Source organism: Daphnia pulicaria, chromosome 1 (genome assembly GCF_021234035.1).
Source record: "Daphnia pulicaria isolate SC F1-1A chromosome 1, SC_F0-13Bv2, whole genome shotgun sequence".
Lineage (NCBI taxonomy): Eukaryota > Metazoa > Arthropoda > Branchiopoda > Diplostraca > Daphniidae > Daphnia > Daphnia pulicaria.
The window spans coordinates 36,836,333-36,859,775 of NC_060913.1; the positions used below are offsets into that span (position 1 = coordinate 36,836,333).

The window sequence follows — 23,443 nt, forward strand, 5'->3', positions numbered from 1 at the left end:
TTACACAACCGTTTGGTGGCACGATTCCGCTAATTTTTTTTTGTAAAATGAGCGGAGCGCCCCCTGATGGGAAATTTAACTTGGAGACTGGAAACTATTTCTCTCCGTACCCATGGTCTAGCTAACCATGGTTTATGAGGAGGTGGTACCACCACCACCGGAAAGGTGCATCATTCTGGGTTCTGCATCTAATTCTGATAAAAAATGAGAGTTTTGTCACAACTTTTTGAACAAAATTTGAATATATTTTCTTTGGCCAGGACTTGGAAGAAAAAATGTTTTTTTTTCCAGAACCCTAGTTCAGTAACGCTACGCATGGTGGCAGCCTCAGTCATGTTGTCGCACTTCGGAACGTTCGTACTTTCCCCCTACCCCTCTCCCACCCACCAGGTGATCTCACTTTGAAAAACATCTCAAAAAGCTGTGACGAGGCCTTACGGCCGAATCCAACAGGGTGGTGGTACCGCCTTCTCATAGACCATGCTAATAAAATTTGTTTGCAACGTAATTTCAGTAGAAACGGCCAAGTCGATAATTCAATCTGGCAACGGAGCCGATAATAAGGGAATAGAAAACAAAACGAAAGCTAGTAACAGACGACGCGCCTTGCTCACTCTTGCTGTCAACGACTGCGTGGTTAAGAGCTCTCTTCACTTTTCTCCTCCCTACTAACACAGCGATGTACCATGGATATGACTGCAGCGTACTCCCAAGGATAAGGGAGATACAAACAGCATATCCATGGAATGCTTCATGTTGATCCTTATTTCCCCTTCCCCGCACGTACCATTTGTATGTCCCTTGAATATACCGGTTTGTGTATACACAGTATCCTTAAATAACATCCATCTTTGGATATGATTTCTGTCAGAAATTAAAAGATAAAAGTCTACCCCGGGACTTGAACTACTGACCTTCAATTCCGTAGCTCACCTCTCTAACCATTTGACCAACTGTTCATACATTTTAGGAACAAATGTTTGTGTGTAGTGAAAATAGAGATATTCTTTAGCTTTTTCGTCCACTGTGTACCTTATATGGTTATACTGTGATGCACATTCTGTGTATGTACCAAATGGTATCACAACAAAATCATACCCCCGGGTATATTACTTTGACGTACAATCAGTATATTAATGAATATACGCTGGTGGATCTACGATGAATATTCTTTATTTCATCCCATCCTAGATCCGAATAAATTTATACCTACGCTATACTACCGCCCCCCAATTGCGACCTGGATGTATTCATCCCATATTAACCTACATCTTACATAAATTGGATTGGCCGTGTTAGTAGGGCTTCTTCTAAATGTTCTTGCATAGTAAGACTTGAGGAGCTCACATTTTCCGTTCACATAACAAGTCTTGCTACTCTTTTGGTCCCTTTCTCTTAAATCTTCTTTCTGAGAAGCACTATTCTTAATAGGTGGTACTGATCAGTACTGATTCAGAATTTTGTATCAAACAAAATATTTTAGCTGGTTACAGCTTACACAAAAATTTAAAAATGCGATGAATGAATGTACTAAAAACTGAATTGATGGTGATCTGGACGGTTTACCTCAACTGAAGACTCTTCCGATGAACTTTCTGATGAATTAGCATGAGGTATGGCAGAAGTATGTTGCTGCGTATCACTTTTTGTAGTATTACTTATAACCCTTTTCCTCTGACTGTAAAGTGTTTGCTGTTGAATTCTTAATGCATCGCCTGTTTGGTAGTTGCAATATGGGCCACGAAAACGTTTCCCGTCGGGGACTCATCCAAGGGATCCATCTTAGTACTACACTTATAATATTAAACAATTACTGAAGCCTTTATATACAAGATACTATGCAGTTTGAGAAAAATGCATGTTAGCTATATTCGTCTGTTTAGGTGATGTTATTTCACTGATGTATTCATTATTTTTCATTAAATCATCATGATGTTGCTGTTTATATAACAGTGATCAGTGCATGAGAATCTTCGACATAACAGGTATATTGTTAACATGGAATCACTTACCATTTTACAACATTCAAATTTTAGTCAATTATTCTAGACTGGAAATACCAGCTTACGAAGCTTACTCAAGGGTTCCGCAACTCAAATTTACTACAATAAAAAAGGTAAAATAGCAAAAAAAAAGTGAAAAAAGGAAAAAAAAGGAAATTTACATGCTAAAAGAAGGGCGCGCGCGAACGAACCCCCCCTCCTCCCCATCCCCTCCCTACCCTTTTATTTTCGCTTGAAGGAAAGCCTATCTCAAAAGTAAAAAAGTAAAAATAAAGCAAGGAAAAAGTAAAAAAAAAAATAAAAATAAAAAGTAAATTTGAGTTGCGTGCCCATTGAGCTTACTCATCTATCTCACAGCTGAGCTTTACTGTTCTTCAGTGTAGGGGTTCTGTCCTCATTACATTTGAACTCATTACATTCCTCATTTTACAAAAAGTTATTTGTTTGTAGTTTTTTTTGTTAGAATTAAATTGATAGAGAGGAAAACACAGTCCGTATTTAACGATAAATCGTCATCCCAAGCATACAGTACTAAATGAAGAAGGAACGACTAATTATTTTCTATTTGTTGCTGCTCCAATCTTCTAATCCATTCGATTCTCGAAGTGGATCTTTCTCTCAGTAGCGGGATGCCTCTTCCTCTGCTTCTTCCTTGCCGTGGTGGCTCTGCCGCTTGAGGTTCTAGTGGGATTGGAATCGGTGCTGGTTCTGCAATAGTAAAATCCTCCCACAGCACTTGAAAGGCCTCCTCGTCTTGGTCTCTCCTCCTCCAAATGCTCCTTCTTGCTCTCCTCCGAAGGCTTCTTCTTCCTCTCCTACGACGGCTTTGACTTCTTGATTGAATTGTTGTTGTTGTTTTGGGCCGTTGAACAACTGCCCCGTGGGGATGCGGTAATCTCCGTCGGGTCTTTGCCTGAGCCAATTGAATTCCGCTATCTCTGCTGGCGTCGAGAAGTATCGTTGTGGTGGAGGATCATATGAGGCGATTCGTTTCAAGTACCGGTGGTGAATGACCTCACGCTGTTCAGGTGTTAGAGCTGGGATGACTAGATCGTTTGAATCGACAGCACACGGGACGATGGGCCGGTTGCGGTACTCTTCAATCCGTCCCGCTCTGGTATTTTTGTAGAGCGGTGGCAGGATGGGCCCTGTCCATTCTGGGATTTCTCCGCGCAAGCGGGCCTCGTGCCGCTTCCTCTTCTGTTCTGGCCGAATGTTGCTGGAAATAAAGGAGCCCGACATGGAGCTCCACAAGAGTGGAGCTTGAGGAAGAGAGAAATTTAATTGGAGAAAATGAATTGCGGAGAATGAGCTATGAAAAATTAGCAAGGCAAGATGATAACTGAGAGGATAGAATTATTTTACTTGCTTAATTTAATTTTACTTAAGAAGGGAGAGCTAAAAAAATAATGCTTAGATTGCTTTACTTTGAAGAGAGAGGAAAAATGCGAGTTGCGACTATAGCTGATTGTGTGTGTGTGTGTGAGGCGGCTCAGAATTTCTGACGCCTCAGGCCGCCATACGGTTTGCCGAAAAAATGGCGATGACGGCTAGACGATTTCGACGAATAGCACACACAGATACACTTAACTAAATCAGTTTTTAAGTTACGAATGAGTAAGAGAGTTCGATAGTGCCGGTCAGTGGGTCTTTTGTCAAAAGACCCGAACACTTTGCCGAATGGCGTTCACGTTTCTTCAATCAGCGGGCCACAAAATTGCACAAGTTCAAAGAAAAAGGTTTGAAGGACCATGCTCGGAAGGGAAATTGTGTCAGGCTTCCCTTACCGAAATTTAGTTGAAATAAATGTAGATATTGACACAGTTGTTTGATTGCGGCCTGCTGTACATTCGACTGACTCCCGACTTGGAGCTCCACTAGAGTCGAGAGTGAGAAAGAGATAATTATTTTAGGAAGGGTGATTTTACTTGATAAGAGTAAAAAAATGTTAAGTTGGTTTTACTTTGAAGAAAGAGAGAAAAAATGCAAATTGGGATCACAGCTGTGTGTGTGTGTGTGTGCGATGCGGCTAAGAATTTCTGACGCCCAAGGTCGCCATGCGGTTTGCCGAAAAAATAGCGATGACGTCTGGACGATTTCGTTGAATCGGACACACACATACACTTAACTAAATTCAGTTTTAAGTTATAGATTGGGAGAAAGGATTGATAGTACAGGACAGTGGGTCTTTTAACAAAACACCCGATCAAGGACGATCAGTTTGCCGAATGGCATTCAGGTTTGTTAAATCAGCGGGCCACAAAATTTCATGAGTTCAAAAAATAGTTCGAAGGACCATGTTCGGAATAGATAAGTGTCTTAGTTACTATACCGATATTGTTGGTGAAAAAGATGGAGATGAAGACACTGGTGAGTTGATTGTAGCCCGTTTATTCTCTCGAATGATCTGTACAGATGATTGATTGACACCGACGGCTCGACGACCGTCCAATATCTTAAATTAACACCGGGGAGAGGGGGGGGGAAGGGCACAAAGAGGTAGAAACAATTAAGCGGGTGTGACAAGGGGCAACGTATCGGGGAGCCTGAAGATCAAACTCCTGTAAACACGCCGGAATTCTGGTGGTGCGGCCGGATCTAGTCGTCAGCTGTTGGGAACAAGTTTCGTTTCCAACAATAAGAATGAAGAAGAATTACAATCTAATATTTTTTAAATCTTCCACAAACCTTCCGTCTATCGTGTCAACTCCCCAAAGGTTTCATGTTATGAGGCAAGCCATAAGTCGAAGAACAATTTTTAGTGACTCGTCTAAGGGGAAGCAAGTCAACCACCATTGAGGCTAGTCCCATCCTCTAGCTCTCCCGATCTATCTAGAGTAAGTTTTTTGTTCTGTATTTTCTAAAAACTGATTGGTCTAATTCTGTTATTTGTTATATTTTTTCAGATAAAGGACGACGATTATACGAGACAATTGCTTCAATACGTGTCCTCCGATGATCTAGATTATTCCAAGATGATAACCAGGAATAATTTCCCCAAGTTAGTTTTCCGTCTCTTCGGGACAAAGTGTTTACCGAAATTGGCGAATTCTTCATAATTTGCAGTGCTACCAGATCAACCTATCCTCCACATCTTGAGACAAACCTTTGTCTTACTTTGGGGTCACTCATTCAGACAAAGGGTTTTCTCAAGAATGTTGCATTTTTTTTTAAATTGAAATTTTCATTTTTTAGCTGATATTTTCTACCACATCATATTTTTCAATTATACCTATCTTTACGACTTTTGGGTCTTTTAACGCTACATTTATCTTGAGACAACACTTTTTCTCAATTTTAATAGTGCTTTTTTAAATCCATCAAATGTTGTCAGATAAATCAATCTAAAGCTATCGTTTGAAATAATTGCCTAATAATATGGGAGCCCAAATCCGCCACTTTTTTCAAATAAAAATGTTTTCAAAATCTTTAGGGGAGAATGGGGGTTTCTTGCGTTCGGGTCAGTTGGCTCAATTGATTTCTTAATGGGTTCAAATTGCAATAAAATATTTTAAAAATAAGAAGATGTTAGTAATGCGCATCTTAGATCAAAATTTCATGGTGTTACGACGACTGTTTAAGGAATGAAAAGTAAAATAATTTTTTTGTCTAAAAATTGCAACATGGTCGCAGACTACTCGTCGATCCTTAGCCACGAATCGCACAGTCACTTTTTCTATTGAGGAAAGTTGATTCTTATCGACTAGTCTATAAGAGTCGACTTTTCCATTACAGTGTGCCTTTTTGATAGCTAGTTTTTAATTATCATTGTATTAAATTGTTTTAATCTAGGGGTTTAAATACAAAAACATTTGCAAAATACATTTATTCCTAAGCTATATATATCATTAGATATTTATATCAGCTAGAAAATGAAAATTTCAATTTTAAAAAAATACAACATTCTTGAGAAAACCCTTTGTCTGATTGAGTGACCCCTAAGTAAGACAAAGGCTTGCCTCAAGATGTGGAGGATAGGTTGTACCAGATAAAATAGCTATTATGAGGGATTGGTGAAAGTAGAACATTTCGTTAATGAAAAAGACGATGCACTGAAAGAAATGTTCGAAAATTTTAAAATCCCTTAGCTGACTGCTGTTGAAAAGAATTCTTAAAAGAATTTGTTTGAATGAAATTCCAATCACAAAGGTTAAACATTTTCTAAAATGTGTAAATTATGTCCCTTGGATGCGTATTACCCGTTTTAATGGTATTAAAAGAAAAATTGACTGATATTGAACGAGACAGACGTATTTCTCGTTGTATTCCTTTTTTGAGCTGTTTATAAAGAACATTAGGGTTAGATTCGATAATCTTCTCCTTGACAAACATTTACGATTGGCCTCTCTTTCTGATCCACAATTTAAACTGTGGGTACGAAAAAAGAAAGCAAAGAAAGTGACACCGAGCTTCTCAAAACGAAGTTCAACGACGTACTTCTGCCGCAGTTGAAATCAGTTTATCCCTGAGGTATATTTATATACGAAGGTCCTTAACAATTAGGGTGTGGGGTATAGGGGGTAGGTTAGTAGTAGCTAGTAGTGAAATTCAGAGGGTTTAATGTCTATTATGTTTATGCATATACGTTTCTTCCCTGAATGACCAATCATCACCAAATTTTGTACATAATTCTGTTAAAATTTGATACACGGTATCTAGGGGTTTTCATTTGTTTATATTGCTGTTTTAAAAATTTAATTTGCGTAATTGTTACCAAGCTGGTTGCCGAATCCTAGGCAGTGCATTCGCTTTTTTTGCGTAACCTTTCAACTGTCACTGCAGTGAGTGCTCAGCATTGTAAACAAAAAAAAAAAAGTTTGAATCTTCCCTAGCAAGACAAGTTTTCTGCTATGGGAGTGGGGAGTATTTCTTATTTGATTTGATTTGGTTTTTATTTTCTTGTTCGATTTCGTTTTTATTTTTATTTTTACTTTGTATTTTCCCCCTATTACTTTTTTAACTCTTTTGTTGTATTATTATCTCTTTTTGTTTACTGTTTTTTATCTTGATTTTAATAAATTTGGTTGTCCAAGTAAAATTTCTATGTCTCCATTTTTAACATCAACCAAGAAGTTGAGGAACATTTTAAAAATGTTAGATTATACTCATTTTGAAGCTCTGTGTCATATATCCCTTCTTCCCCTGTCCTCACCTCGGTCATCAAGATCTTCTTGCGGTCGTGAAGAATTACCACCGATCTTCCACTTCCATACACCTCCGAAAGCTTTTTAAGAGTTATTTTTCAAAAATTATAAACTTAGTTTTCTTTTCCGACTTGACCCAGATTCGAACCCCGAACCAAACGAATGGCAGCCCGGGTTGATGACCATTAGACCAATATTGTTATATTACTAAAAGGGAAAAAATGGGTATGATGGTAGCTCGCTATCTATTAGCTAAGACTCATGTGTTACTTAAACTTAATCTAAACATTATATGCGACGTGGGGTGGCGACGCGAAGCCTCCGCCACACCTAAGTCGCACCACTCATAATATTGACATATTATTAGTCAATTAGTTCATAAGAATCAATTAATTTAAGAGAATAAAGGGAAACAGATGTTTCCAAACGTAATAGTTTGTATTAATCTATTATTTAACCTTCATTTTCTGTCTCTTTAAAGTTAAAACAAATTCCCGAAGGACATACCGAAGGAATCTTGTTCAGTTAAATACTTCTCATTCAATCTCTATTTTTTACAGTGTTCGGAACGTCACGGAGTTTTCAGTGACTTAGAAAAAATTTGCACGTCATACGTCATTTGAAAACCTAACGTCAAAAGTCAAAAAAAAAAAGTCAACGTAACTGCCAAAAAAAATTACGTCACCGTCATGACTTAAGTCACAAAATAAGTCATGTGTTTTTACGCTATTTGACAGGTGGTTTTTACAAGTTTAAAGCAATTTTTAGAAATATTAACATTTCCAACATTGAATCGGACAACTTATTTCTTCTTATTGTTAAAATTAATGCTGCTAAGCTAAAAAGACGCTCTACTGGAGCGCTAGTTGGAATGACAGTATTATATTTTACAAACAAAGATTTAATCTGTGGATAATTATCAAGCATTCCTATAGAGGTGTCGCGATCTTTTAAAAATCGGTCTACCTCGTCATCCGGTCTGCCTGAAGGTTGAATTTCATCAAACAGCAAAAACTCTTCGGCTAAGGATGTTTTGCTTTTTTCCAAAACTGGTGAACACGTAGAGTCCTGGATCAGCTGCCTGAGTTTTATTTTGGCTTCTTCTTGGCTCCTTCTGTCTTTTATCCAATGTGCCTTAAAGCACGGATGAGTAAGTGCTGCCATCAAATCACGAAAATTACAGACGAAAAAATCTTCCGATCCACGGCATTGTTCGTCAACATTGCCAGATGACGTTTTTATTTTGACTTTTTTTAATATTCCAAATTTTTTTCACGTCAAACGTCAACGTAAAAGTCACGCATAAATTTTATTTCAGTCGCAGTCGACGTATACGTCAAAATTTGACTTAAGTCATGACTTAAGTCAAAATTTGACTTAAGTCAATTGGTGACGTTCCTAACACTGATTTTTTAATAATTTTTCTATTTTTAACAGGATTGAAAGTGAAACTGACAGTTCACCGACTAGAAAAAGATCAAGTTAAAGCTTTCTCAGTGCACTAAAAGACATCTACAGAAGTCAAAGAGGCAGATCGTTTCTTAAACGAATGATCCCTTAAATACTCCCATGAGGATTTGAATCGTTTTCCGACCATAACTTTTTTTTTGTAAGTGTCCGCCTAACAAGTTCTTAGATGATATCATTTACCCTTCTGGTAACAAGGAAATAAAAAAAAATTAAATATTCAGGGAATTCAACAGTGCGTTTATATTCTCCGCAGCATGAGAACGAATTTTTAGATCAGCAGGACTCTCTTTTGTACAGAAACGAAGTAATTTGGCCCATTCCAACTTTAATAAACTCGTCTTCATGAAAAAAAAACGGCATGTCATCTAGGAAATGGAAGAGTTCTCCATCGAAGACTCAACAAAAATAATCAATTTTAACTTTGTGTATTTTATTACTTGTATTCTTTGGTCTAAATTTCAGATTTGACGCACTCACATTCTATGTTAGACTTAGACTCTCATTAAAACAAATTTGAAAAAAACACCTTTTTTTGTCAAAGGTATTCCATTAATAAAAATAACTTGGAAATCAGCTTGAGAAAACGTGAGCTTGAGCTTTGCTCGCTTTCGAGGCCATAATTGGAAAGCTTGAGCAAAGGTCACGTTTCGGTGAGCTACTTTCCAGATATATATAGAACAAATTCTCTGTATTCTTCTACAACGATATCAGCAGCGGCCAATCTATTGTAACATTATTTGTTATTTGAGACATAAATAACAAATATTGTGGAGCGTACTTTTCGTTCTAAGTAGAAGTGGGTGTATTCTGCTCGAGCTTATATTGATGTTGAATTACAGAAAATTCTTCTTCGATGTCGACCACTTCAGCAGTGGCCAATGTTGTGTACAAAAACTTATCTGCTTTTTTCAAAATCAATAGCAAAAATCATAAGTAAATTTTGGTTGGTCATGAGAAGCATTCGATGTAAATTTCTCAAGGTCCAATTCATAAAGAAAGCTAAATTCAGGTTCCCATTCGTCCAAATCAGAGGCTCTATTAAAAAATATTTCATATTTCAAATTAAATAGCAAATAACATATGTAACAATACTTGTTGTGCACCGACATAATTATATTTGGCAAAAACGGAAAGAGAGGGGAGGAGAAAGAAGAGGAAGCCAACGACGATATACAGTGAGCAAGAATGAGAAGAAAAGAACACGTTTTCTAGCTCTGGTCCTTTCATATGGTCCACCTCGTTCACGTTTTTGAACGAGAACGTTGTTTTCTTATTTGATTTCTTAGTAAACTTTCCCTCATGTAGAGGGAATCTACACGTAATAAATGGATCAAATTAAATTCCTTCTGGATTTGCGAAATCAATAACTGGTAGATTTTCATTAATATCATTAGAAGGAAAATCAATTGCTATTGCAATTATGTCTTTTTTTAAATAAGACCATCTTTTCTAGAATCAATAGTTGCCGGTTTCTAATGTCAACTGAATTTTCGGGAAATTTTTGGAGGCATAACTCGTTTAACTCGTCTGGACTTATTACAATAAGTAATAAATTTTAATTATTAATGAGTAAGAGAAGAATACCTCCAACTTTTCCGAAATCATGATATTCAAATATTTGTCATTGGTGTTATTAACATCAAACGATTGAAATATCTTGTTAGTAAACACACTAAATTGTGATACATACATTGAGTCAAGTTCTTGCAATGTTTGCGTTAATCGGGTATCACTGAGAAATTTCCAGATTTGGCATTCTAATGGTAATAGACGGAATACTTATTAAAATCATTGAAATCCAAAATTCCAACAGAAAAATTATACTTACATTACGGCTAATGGGATGGAAGAAATTCATTGTCATTTGGTAGCACTTTAGAAGTAGACTAGAATAATATTTGCTCTGTTTTTTTTAAATTTAAGTTCCACCTATTAAACGGTTAGATATCAAATGAGGGGGCAAGTTATAAAAATATGAAAACTGTATTTCACTGCATTGGAGTTCAGTAAAACAGCATTCACAGTGAGAGATTGTTGATGAAAATGGCGAAAGCACTAGAAACTGCAAAAAACGAGTCGCTGCTTGCTGGAGAGAATTAGGGATGACGTGTGTGTTCAAATGTGGCATAGATCTGTAATCGGAAATTACAAATAGTATCTTAAATTTCAATTTGGTGAATTTTAATTGAAATTTTTTCTTAATGGTTACTTGAAATCAAATCATGAAGTAATTTCAATGCGTTACTTCCAATTTCATTTTGTTTCGATTGTATCGTTTAATTGTTACGATGATTGGCACTGACATTGCCGCTGAGAAAATGAATGTTTTAATTGAATTTGTTGTTGTATGTTTGTTGATGGAAAGAATTACACGATCACAACTAAGACAAACCCTTTTTCAGTTAAATTTTCTTGTTGTATCCAACACTTTCTCACGTTATCTGACTCTGCTAGCCGAGCCAGCTGAAACAGTGACGCCGGCTGATGAAGACGGAGATGAGGCCAGGAGGGCCTTTTTTCACATGGGCAAGACCGTAACAACTAGTGACATTTTTTTTCAGATTCCAGAACTGATTTGTTGAAATAAGTGCTATTGACTCATTAGCCTTTTGAGTTTTGATCCAGCTCATTGTCGTAACATGGCTGGAGAAAGTAACCATTACGAAGAAATTATGGAAACCGTGACAGGCCCCAGATTTCGCCTGTGTATTTTAACGAGGATGGTGACCGGATAAGCAAAATCACACCCAGTTTGTCGAAAAAAGGGCTCTTAAAGTCTTTAGTGAGAGATTGATACACTAAAGGGAGTGAGGCTAGCCGGAAGAGAAACTTAGCTAAACTCTCTACTTTGCTGGTAAGCATGTCCACCCATTGAATTGTATCTTTAATGGTTTTATGTTTTACAATTCTAGTTATCAGCAACATTAAAAAAAGTTATGCCCACTCCCTGCTTTCAGATCAAATCGAATCAACATGCCTAGCTGTTACCCAGAGTAAAATAAATTCCCCTCATATTATTGATTTAATTTTCTTTCTATTACTTTCTGCAGCCAAACTATCTATGGAAAGCATTGGGACAGTCTTGCCACGCGATCATTTTTTTGCCGATAATTTCCGCTAGGGATGATTGGTCTGAAAGTGATTGAAAACGAATTCTTTGAGCGAAAGATTTAATTTTCGATTAATCTAAAATCATTTTTTTCCAATTACGGTTTGCGCCATCTAGCGGTAAGAATTTAACTTTTTAGACAGGTGTTGTCCCTTTTCTAACACATACTGTTCATCGAAGTTATGAGAATTTAACAATCCCCTTTAATTGAAGCACCAAAATGCAAAATCTGTGTAAGTGAGATTCCTTATCCTCAATGAATCGATGAATAGTTTCACGTAAATTAACCATCGACGCTTAAATTGACAGAGAAAAGTATATATGAATTGAGAATGAAAATACAACGAATCGTGTTGTGAAAAGATTTTATTAAGATTACCACACGGTAAACACTGGGTCATTAACTTTTAAAAATAAAAGCATCTCAAAATGTTGGTCAGTTAGATTAGTCCTTTTCAGAACATAGATCAAGCCTCCCTGGCTGAAAAGCCTTTCCACGGAAGCCGATGATGGCAGCGCGACATTGAATCGTGTGAAAAACACAAAGCAATGTAAGTTAAAAGAATAATGTAAAAGCGAAAAGACATTTCAGGTTAAATTCGGTATATGATAAAAGAAGGAAAAGTACTTGTAAATTTTTTGCACTGTTGAATAATTACACAACTCCTCCAAACCACTACAATGTTTCAAATATCTGTCAAGTTCGTCAAACGTGTTCTTCTGGCATATTTTTTTTTTAAAGTTTGACAAAGAAGTTTTTTTACTACATTTGTGGCGTTTAGCATGACTTTGATCTGATTTTGACGAAGTTGTTCCGTCAGTATCCACATCAGACCTACGGGAAGAAACGTTAAATAAAGAAGGGAGATAAAATTCAAACAATTATGCGTACGTATTTGAATCCTCGTTCTGCTGGTCTCGGTTCCGCTCAAATGCTGAACTAATGTATGCCCGTGCTTTTCTTAAATCACATTCATCGTCAAGCCATGACAGTTTAAACATAGGATTCGAAATTGCCGCCAACCAGCATTCCTTATCTTGGAACATGTCGTAAGACCTGTAAATAAAGCATTGTTTCACCATAAAAATTTAAAAATTAAATTTGGCAGTACCGAATATTGATTGAAGTCAAAAGACCAGCGATGAGTGGTTGGCAATGAACAACGCTCGGGTGATATTGCAGTAATCGTAGATTGGATTTTAGAACCGTTAAGGTTGGTAGAAGATAGCCTAAACCGACATTCTTTTCTCCTTGTAGAATGTTTAGTGCATCTACAACAGAACGCATTACTTTTACGTACTCTTTCATGTACTGTTCTTCGCTGGGGGAAAAATAAGGGATTTTCAACTCTTCCATAAGTTTTCTTAAAGCTTTTTCTTTTTTCCGTATCAACCTTACTACGCACGCTGTGGCATAGTATCTCGTATTCCAGCGAGTGTCATTCTTCAACACGAACAGTTGGCCTAAGTGCCGTTTTATCGTGTCAGAATTGTTCGAACTGCTTGTTTGCTTGTTCCAAAGAATATCAAGCTTGTCTTCAACATTCATTTGTAAACTGTTAAAAGCTTCGTCGATGATTTTCTCCACATCAGCTTTCGACACCAAATTCAATAGGTGACAGGCGCATCTTCGATGGAAAGGAAGAGTAACTTGACGACTGCCTGCGCACCGGGAGTGGGAATCTAATAGTTCCCCTAAATCAATAAATATCATGTCGTCATCACTTTCGGCCTCAGAAAAGTCCTCATAGTCATCTGATAATTGTAATGTTGCACCTATAATGGCGAAATGAAAGTTAATGAAATTCACAACATGAATTGTACACAAATGATGTGGTGTTTACCTCTTTCACGAAAGCATTTGCAAAAATTTGATCCATTGTTAGTTGTTGAGGCAAGTAGCTTACTAGTTACTGAGAATTCGACATGGATGTCCTCTTTAAGTTTCGCTAGAACAACAAATGTATGACTTCCCTTCACTCGACGAATGGCCGGACAGGCATTTTTCGTTGCAGGCTGCCTTTTTCATACCAGTGTATAGTTTCACCAAGGTAACTCCTTCTTCGACAAGTCCATGCATCGATTGTTGTACTTGCGTCAGTGCTTTTTTCTAGCTCACCAATTAACTGCTGCTTGCGGTACTGAAATTTCTCATGAAGTAGCTGAGTGAAGAATGTACGCCATAATAGCTGGAGATTTGGAGCCAATTGTGTGACAAGGGTTTTAAATCCTGGTTTTTCTACGGAGTGAAGAGGCATCACATCAACAATCAAACAATTCTAAAAAGAAATTTCATTATTTGTTTAACACGTTATTGATGGGGAACATAGATGCACATACCAAAACCCAATCATTCAAATAATCCTGTGTGATAACGACCTTTTTCAAGATTCTCTGTGTACAATTTGAGTTTGGCTGTTGTACGGACTGCTCTTTCATAGCACTTACAGCATCTTTCCATTTCTTGTGATGATTTAGTTCATCATTCGGATTGTAAAGAAAAGTCGAAGTCGACAGCACCAAGGGCAATTAAAGGTCCCAACTCTAAAGCCGACGACGGCCGTACGACCAAGAGAGAAAGTAAGGAAGGTCGGGCCGTCCTTAACCCGAACGCCATCCGGACGTTGCGAAGCGGAAAGAGGTATGACGTTTTCTCTCTCTTATAAGATGTGAAAAAAGGACAACTCAGTTCAGTTCGAATGTTCCTTCCGGATCGAAAACAGATTCCTATTGTGAACCCCATTTGTGACTCGCTCGTCTTAAACAGATTCCTATTGTGAACCCCATTGTGACTCGCTCGTCTTAAACCTTATTAACCTGTGTGAATCTTTGATTGTGAACAACCATTGATTAAATACTTCCCCATTACGGGCTCGTGGGTGAATAGGTGCGTCGTGTGAGCGTTCACCCACGGGACTAGCACCGGGAGTTTGGCTTAGTGAACTGATTAAGCATTCTCCCAGTTGCGGTACTGTTGGCGTCTACTCTTCGGAAGAAACCCGCTGTCAAGTAAGAAGAAGGTCCATCCGGACCTTTGTTGTGTGTTTTGTCGCCTCCGGTTCCCCTCTGCCTAGGTTTTTACATGGTCCGTCGAACCGGAAAGCTCGTTTTAGGTCGGAGGGGAAGGATCTACTCAATTCAAGACGGTGCCTATAGAAGGCTAACAAATACAAGACGGTTCCTAGTGGGAGTCTCTAAAAAACAAACAAGACGGTTCTTTGAGAAATCCCTAGGAAATTCAAGACGGTGTGATATAGAGTAACTCTCTATCCTATATATTAAAGCGGTTCTTGGAGGAAAAGTTCTAAACGGAAGGGAATAGTGTCTATTCTCCTTCGGTCTGGGTATTTCATATGGCTATTTGTAACAAACGGAGACTGGGGGTTAAAATTGTGAATTATTTTCGGTTAAAAAAAAACGGCTTTCTCATGTACCAATACGGTTAAGTGGTTAGAACGTCATTTTGACGCATTTCCAGCCAACGACGATATTACGATGATAACATTCTTGTTTGAATCCTTCTTTTAAGATTTAATAATATTTTCTATTCTGCAGAAAATGGAGAAAGATCTGCGCCTAATCGAGATTTACAGTAACCGGTTCCGGGCAGCTCACGAGCTTATTCGTGAGGAACTTGGCAAGCCTGAACCGGCCGATCTTGACGAACCTTTAGAGAACTTAGAGGCTCAATGGGATACCTTAATCGGTCTGTATGATACAGTGATTAACGGGTCCGAGGTCGAGCATCTGGAGGAACGTGTTAACTCTATGGAAGACTGTCGGACTCAATATCTCGCAATTCGAAGAGCCGTGGAGAAGGTAAGAGTGAAAGCATCCAGTTCCTCTGCCCCCAGTAGAAGTACGGCGGATACCTCCCAGAATGCCTTGGCCACGGCCATTGCTAAACTGACGGCAGCTAAAATACCTTCCTTTGCGGGCGAAACGGTCAAATGGCCAGAATTTTGGGGCATCTATCAGATAGCCATTCATGACCAACCAGTCCTACCTGATCTAGAAAAATTCATCAGACTAAAAGAAGCGCTGACAGGGGAAGCCGCGTCCATTATTGAAGGGTTGCCATTAACCAGTGCCAACTATGCCGCGGCTATCGATCTGTTAAAACTGCATTACGGCTCAACCGAAGTTATTATTCAAGAGAATTATCGGTACCTCTACAACTTACCCGCAGTCCCTCCAGGTAACCATCTAGCTTTAAAGCAGTTTTTGATCAATGGTGAAGTGCGTATACGCAGTCTGGAGAGCCTTGGAGTCCCATATTCAAATTATGCGAAACCGTTCGTCTCCCTTTTTGTTGATCGACTCCCAAGAAACGTCCGTACCGCTTGGTACCGTTTTTCAGCAGACAAGGAGGAATCGGACGTTAAGGATGTTTTGGCGTTTATTCGAAGAGAAGTGACTAGTCAAGAAAGGAGCCAATCATCCGGGCTGATGAATCGGAAAAGGGGAGCTGCGGAGGAGCCGTTGATTCAGATGGAATCTAAAAGGATGCGAATAACGCCGTCTGCAGCCGCCCTTGCGGCTTTAAACAAATCCGGAACTCACCGCGCTCAGGTCAACGAATGTTGCTTTTGTCACGCAGCCCATTCCCCCTTCAAATGTGATTTACCGTTACAAAATAGGCTAGAAATAGTCCGAACGGAGAAGCGATGTTTTGTATGCTTGAACAAGGGGCATCAGGCAGCCAATTGCCGCAATCCAAATTGCAGAAAATGCAATCGTCGGCATCACATCACCTTGTGTCGCGATACGGCCTATGTCCCGAATAAAGCTAAAAAAGGCGATCCCCCACCTTCATCCTCAAGCAACGATGGTTCAACAGCCTGTTATGCCGCCCTCTCTCAAGAGAAAGAAGTTTATTTGAAAACGGCAACTGTTCTTCTTTACGGAACGAACAAGACTATTAAGATCACCTGTCTTATCGACGAGGGAAGCCAACGTTCCTACGCCACTGAATTTGTGGCTGATCAACTGGGTCTTCAGGAAAGCGGTGTTGAGACAATATCGATTTGTCCGTTTGGATCAAGAAAAGTGAAGAAATCTTCCGCAGTTCGTCGCGTCCTACTCGTTGTAAGCGGTATATCCGAAGGGAGTAAATTAATCAAGATGGATGTACTATTAAGGCCAGAATTGTGCGCGGATTTATCAGCTCCAAAAGCCTACGCTGTAGCCGAGTTGGCAGATCGTGTACTTGCGGATGAAAGGATTGCAACTTCCTCTTCTAAACCGGCTAGGATTGACCTGATAATTGGTGCAGACCATTGCCGCTCAACCGTTAATTACAAAACAATAAAGTGTCGGAGTGGATTATTGGCTGTATCCAGTAAATTCGGATGGCTGGTGTTTGGTCGGGAAAAACAACCTGGAACGTCCCTTATCTCCACGCTCCCTGTCGTCCACTTCCGTAGTAGAACCCTCCGCTAATGAAAAGGAGAATGTCGACTTAAGAAAATTCTGGGATGTTGAGCATTTCGGGATAATCGATCCGTACGGAGGCAGTAAGGAGCCCAATCCTCTAGAAGGGTTTGAAGATTTAATCCGAAGAGGATCCGATGGGCGCTATTCGGTACCTTTACCATGGCGCTTGGATAGAAAAGATTTACTTGGGTCGAATTATCATCAAGCAGAAGGGAGGTTTGATAGACTAATGCTTCGACTCCACCAGAACCCTGAACTTTTGAAGGCTTATCATGAACAAATGATGGAATATCTACGAGCAGGATTTATCAGTAAGGTTGAGTCACCGGACCAACCAATAAAAGGAATTACGTTTTATTTGCCCCATCGTCCAGTCGTACGTAACGAATCGGTTTCTACAAAAATAAGACCAGTTTTTGACGCTTCTGCTCGAGCCGACAGCGGTTTGTCCTTGAACGACTGTCTAGAGACTGGCGAAAATTTAAATCCAGAATTATTAGCGATTTTGTTACGATTTCGCTGGAGTCGTGTGGCTTGGGTGGGAGATATTGAGAAGACCTTCCTTCAAGTGGAAGTCAACCCGGAAGATCGCGATGCCCTCCGGTTCTTATGGATAGATGAATTATCAACAAAGGAAATGAAACCCGTTATGTTCCGATGGAACCGAGTTACCTTTGGTCTCTCTCCCAGCCCCTTCTTACTTCGCATCGTCATCCGAAAACATCTGAGTACTTCCAGAGATATGGATCCATCTCTGGCTCGCTATATAGAAGAACGGCTCTACATGGACGATCTCCTGGCTGGATCGGACTCTACAGAAGAAGCGACGAGGATCATAAAACGAATTATTAAAGCCTTTAATGGCGCCTGCATGAAACTGACTAAATGGGTCACAAATGATCCAGCTGTAACTAGTACTCTGCTCCAAGCCGGAAGGACGCCCATTGATAACGAACTGTCGCGTCCCATCGGCTTTGAAGAAAAATCGAAAGTGTTGGGAGTCATTTGGCGTCCGAGTGAAGATTGCTGGACCTTTGATGCGATAAAAATCGCTGAGCTTGTAGCCGATATACCCGTTCGCGCAACCAAAAGACAAATGTTAAGTATTTCCGCCCGATTATTTGATCCGCTGGGCCTTACGTCCCCTGTTCTTCTACTAATAAAATTGCAATTCCAGAGACTCTGGGAAAGTGGGACTCGTTGGGATTCCCCTATTCCAGAAAATATCCATCAAGATTGGTCAGCATTGGTAGCTGGATTACCGGCATTAGCGCAATTAAGAGTTCCCCGTTGGTACTTTCTGGAATTTAATCCTTCCTCTAAAATTGAACTTCATGCATTTTGTGATGCATCCGAAAAGGCGTATGGAGCGGTGGTTTATTCTCGAAGCAAGTTCAACGATTCGTTCTATACTAATTTAGTGGTCAGCAAAACGCGTGTAGCCCCAACTAAGAAGATTTCTCTACCAAGACTTGAATTGATGGGAGCCTTATTGGTTAGTCGCCTGGTGAATTACGTAATCGAAGCTCTTTCTCTTCCTCAAGCTACTCAAAACCTTTGGTGCGACTCAACTGTAACTCTGGGCTGGATCAAAGGGAACATCAACAGATGGAAACCCTTTGTACGAAATCGTGTTGAAGAAATAAGGAAGTATACCCAGCCAGATCAGTGGCATTACTGCCCGGGAGAAGAAAATCCTGCTGACCTTGCCTCCAGAGGGTGTTCGGCAACTGAGCTACTAGCCTGCAAGAAATGGATTGACGGACCCGAATGGCTACGGAAGCCTGTCGAAGAGTGGCCTAATTATCTGCCTCCTCAATTGTCTGAATCCGCTAAACAGTCGATCAGCCATGAAGAAAGAAAAGGAGTCATTACCGCCACCACCACAGTCTCCGTGAAACCCGAGTTGTTTTCACTCAAGAAATATAGTTCTTTTCTACGCGTGATAAGGATCACCGCCTGGATTTTCAGATACCTGCGCAACAGGAAGAAGGGGGAGTGCGCAAAGAGCGGTCCTGCGGGGAATGAGGCCAAGGAGTCGGTTAGAGTAAAAAAGGATAAGGTTATTCAACTAGACTGCCTCACGGCCCAAGAACTTGAAAAAGCTGAGCTATTTTGGATCAGAAGCGCTCAAATGTCGGCCTACCCGAACGATTTCAATACTCTCCGTCAAAGGAAAGAGATCTCTAAGTCATCCCCTGTTCGAACTCTACGTCCTCTCTTCGACCATGCTAATGGTATTATGCGAGTAACCAGTCGCCTTGTAGATAGGTACGAGTTTGAAGAACAAGCACTACCAATCCTTCTACCCGTCGTCGACAATTGTCCAGCCGATCGGATTGTGCGATTGTTAATCTGGAAGACCCATGTGGAATGTTTACATGGGGGAGTTAGCCTGCTACTTGATAAACTACGGCAAGACTACTGGTTAATCAAAGGTAGGCAGCAAATAAAAAAAGTCATCGGAAGTTGTGGAAGGTGTCGCCGATTCCATGCGCGCCCATTTTCTCAACCAATGGGAAATCTTCCCCTTCAACGGCTGGCCGAGTCTACCCCCTTCCTAACAACCGGAGTTGACCTTATGGGTCCCATTTATGTGCGTCCTTTCAGCAAGAATAAAGAAACGACTAAAGTGTACGTGTGTCTATTTGTATGGGCGGTGACTCGAGCTGTGCAGTTAGAGCTAGTTAGCTCTTTATCCACGGATACGTTCCTTCTCGCATTAGAGCGACTAATTGCCAGCAGGCAAGAAGTCCGCATGCTATTGTCTGATCATGGAACAAATTTCGCTAAGACCGCCCGCCTTCTATACAATCTAAGGAGCTGTCCTCGTCTGGCCGCATTCCTCGCGAATAAACGTATGGAATGGCGATTTATTCCCACTGAGGCTCCATGGTGGGGAGGGTATTGGGAACGGTTGGTTCGTGTAGTGAAAGACACGCTCAAAAAAAGCCTCGGGTTCCAGTGCCTAAATTTTGAAGAAATGTGGACTCATGTGAAATCGATCGAAGCCATGGTCAATTCCCGTCCACTAGCGCGAGATACGGACTCACCGACTGATTTACCCGTCTGCATTTCACCTAACGATCTAATCATCGGACGACGCTCATCTGCTCTTCCAGGAACCGGGATATCGCCAGATTTTTCAGCCATTGAAGGGGCGGAGCAGCTAACAAAAAGATTGCGACACCAAAAACTAATTTTCGATCGCGGCTGGAGATGCTGGACGTCCGGCTATTTGAAGGACTTAAATAATTTTACTCAGCGGGATCGATCGGGCTTTCCCTATCCTATCCGAATTGGGCAGATAGTGATGATTAGGGACGATAATCTGCCACGACTTCGTTGGAAAGTAGGCGTTGTCACCCACCTCCATCCTGGACGAGACGGCCGCATCCGGTCTGTCACATTACGACGCTCAACGGGCCGTTGCTCGGATTACGCTATCCAGTCACTCTATCCCCTAGAAACTGAAGCATCCCGCAAAGCATCAGAAACCGCCGACGCCGATCATCCACCACGGGTACGTCTCGAATTAGCTGCCAGAGGTAATTCGAGAGGGGAGTGTAAAGAAAAGTCGAAGTCGACAGCACCAAGGGCAATTAAAGGTCCCAACTCTAAAGCCGACGACGGCCGTACGACCAAGAGAGAAAGTAAGGAAGGTCGGGCCGTCCTTAACCCGAACGCCATCCGGACGTTGCGAAGCGGAAAGAGGTATGACGTTTTCTCTCTCTTATAAGATGTGAAAAAAGGACAACTCAGTTCAGTTCGAATGTTCCTTCCGGATCGAAAACAGATTCCTATTGTGAACCCCATTTGTGACTCGCTCGTCTTAAACAGATTCCTATTGTGAACCCCATTGTAACTCGCTCGTCTTAAACCTTATTAACCTGTGTGAATCTTTGATTGTGAACAACCATTGATTAAATACTTCCCCATAACGGGCTCGTGGGTGAATAGGTGCGTCGTGTGAGCGTTCACCCACGGGACTAGCACCGGGAGTTTGGCTTAGTGAACTGATTAAGCATTCTCCCAGTTGCGGTACTGTTGGCGTCTACTCTTCGGAAGAAACCCGCTGTCAAGTAAGAAGAAGGTCCATCCGGACCTTTGTTGTGTGTTTTGTCGCCTCCGGTTCCCCTCTGCCTAGGTTTTTACACGGATCATGGTCCAACAAGAATACAACTAGTTATCGTGCAAGTTCCATAACAAAGAGGCAACAAATATCTTACAGAAAAGTGACGTTTGCCATTGCTTCTTGTGTCGTTGTAAACAACGAGATATTTATCTTGGCCATTTTTATCCTTTTTTGGCTTACATCCTGGGAAAGTGCACTTGTAGTAACCGGCTAGTTTACCAGGAACATCACTAATAAACTCAAAGAACTCAGGAGGTAGTAACAGCCTTTTCACTGTTGGATTACTAGTAGGCCTTCTGCAACTGAAATGGGAAAAAAGAGACGTAAAAATGAATCCTTTCAAATATTTTCATAAAACAAACATTTCACCTGAGACTCGTTACTGAAATTGAATTTGGGTCGCTGTTGCTGTCTGACTGTGATGTTTCTGAATTATCCATTTCATCACTCCATTTTTTAAATCAAAATGAAATAAAATAATGTGTCAAGATTGGCAATCCATTGATGTTCACACAAAATGTATCCACCATCAGTCAAAACAATTTCCAATTCAACATGGTCGGTCCTCACATGAAAACCCTATTACAGGCTACTGAAACTGGGCAGCGTATTGTCAGAGATCTTTCGGTGCTCTGTTCAAGAATTCCACGTAAGTAATTACATGTACCATTGGTTGGTGTTATGAATTTTTATTATAGTCCATTACTTACAGATTTTGTTTTTAGGTCCTGGTCTACTGCCCAAATACCTTCTGATCTACTGATAAAATAGGATAATCTTCATAAGAAGAGAAAAGCTATTGCTGTTGGGAAAAAACCACCTGTTGCTCAATTGACATCAGTAGCAAGGAAACAAGCTGAGCTAAAACTTAAAAAATGGAAAATATGACAGCTGAAGAAATCAAAAGATGGGATGCACTACGAAGTGGGATATAGTTTGTTATGACAGTAATTATAATAAGTTTGTTTCAAACTTTTGTTTATTTTCAGAAAAACATCCAAACAAGCCCAGGGAAAGGGTTCTAAGTCTGTCGGAAACTCTTCCATTAACATCAGCCCTGCAAGACAGCTTACGCCACCAGGTTCATTGGCAATTTAAAGGGGTTTTAACAGTGTAAGGCCAACTGACTTGTTAATTTTATATATTTGAAGGTCAATCAGAGAAGGCTCACATGAAATGAATTCTAGTTCTGCTGAAAAATATAAATAGAACTGCTATGCAAAGCTTTAGAGAGGCCTAACGGGCAATGTGATGCTTCCAGCGAAAATACGTGCGCTACACATGAAAATTCTACTGATGCACCTGTACCAGAATGTGACCAGGTTCAGCCCATCACGATTCTATTAGGTCGCGCTTCTCGCCCAAAGAAGCTACCTGCTAAGCTTGCTTCGTTGAAAGCCAAAGTTCAATCGGGCAGTAAATACGTTGCAAAGAATAAATGTGGAAATTGCATCGATAAAACGGTACGAAAAAAGGTCAAGAAATAAAAAAAATATATGGATATACCTAAAATTATCAATGTTGAATTCATATTACAGCTACCCAATAATAAGAGAAATGGATTCAGTGTGGCAACTGCAAGCAATGGTATTTTAACGTGTATATTTGTTTTCCGTTCAGAGCATTAAACAGCTCTACTTGTAAAAGGTTTACGGTCTATTGTGGTGTGTGTGTGCAAGGAGAAATTTGTTCCTATTTTTTTATTTTCCGTCATGCTAACAACTGTTTTTCTTCTCACAAAAACGAAGTAATTTTAAAATTCCAAATAACTATATTTGAGCTTTGTGATAGACCAAAACCTTCGTGTTTCTGTCTCAAGCCACTCCGTCTCTCCTTGTTTGATAAAATTTCTCTTGCGGAGATTCAGCAACTCTTAAGATAAGACTTGAAGTATAAAAAAAGAGAAGACCTTTGGGTAACTGTCGAGTACATGTCACCGATAAAAAATGTACAGTATCTACGCCAGAGATTGGATCAGCTCTATCCAAAAAAGGCGTTTTTACTCGCGCGAGATAGGTCTAACGTTGTCTCGTGCGGGATTTTTTAAAAAAAGTTACATAGCTCGTATGAGGTTAATTTTTCTATAAAAAAGATAAAGAACTAGTCTTTATCTTTCTGATTTTTAATTTGTAAAAAGTATATTGGT

The 23,443-nt window shown here is 40.0% G+C and overlaps 1 protein-coding gene and 1 long non-coding RNA gene across 2 annotated transcripts; both read left to right on the forward strand.

Annotated features, from left to right (window-relative positions):
* Window positions 1-15,284: 15,284 nt before the first annotated feature.
* LOC124323690 lies at window positions 15,285-21,015 on the forward strand. The gene is made up of 3 exons (XM_046784342.1): window positions 15,285-16,995; window positions 17,069-20,876; window positions 21,003-21,015. The coding sequence occupies exons 1-3, from the start codon at window positions 15,285-15,287 to the stop codon at window positions 21,013-21,015; spliced, it is 5,532 nt and encodes a 1,843-aa protein (XP_046640298.1).
* Window positions 21,016-21,827: 812 nt separating this feature from the next.
* Window positions 21,828-22,901, forward strand: LOC124312414. The gene is made up of 3 exons (XR_006910494.1): window positions 21,828-22,378; window positions 22,449-22,760; window positions 22,836-22,901. It is a non-coding gene; the product is annotated as an uncharacterized LOC124312414 (long non-coding RNA).
* Window positions 22,902-23,443: the final 542 nt, after the last annotated feature.

Coding starts and splice junctions, on each gene's coding strand:
- LOC124323690 (XM_046784342.1), top strand. CDS start 15,285: ATGGAGAAAGATCTGCGCCTAATCGAGATTTACAGTAACCGGTTCCGG. Junction 16,996..17,068: donor TAGGATTGACCTGATAATTG/GTGCAGACCATT, acceptor GGCTGTATCCAG/TAAATTCGGATGGCTGGTGT.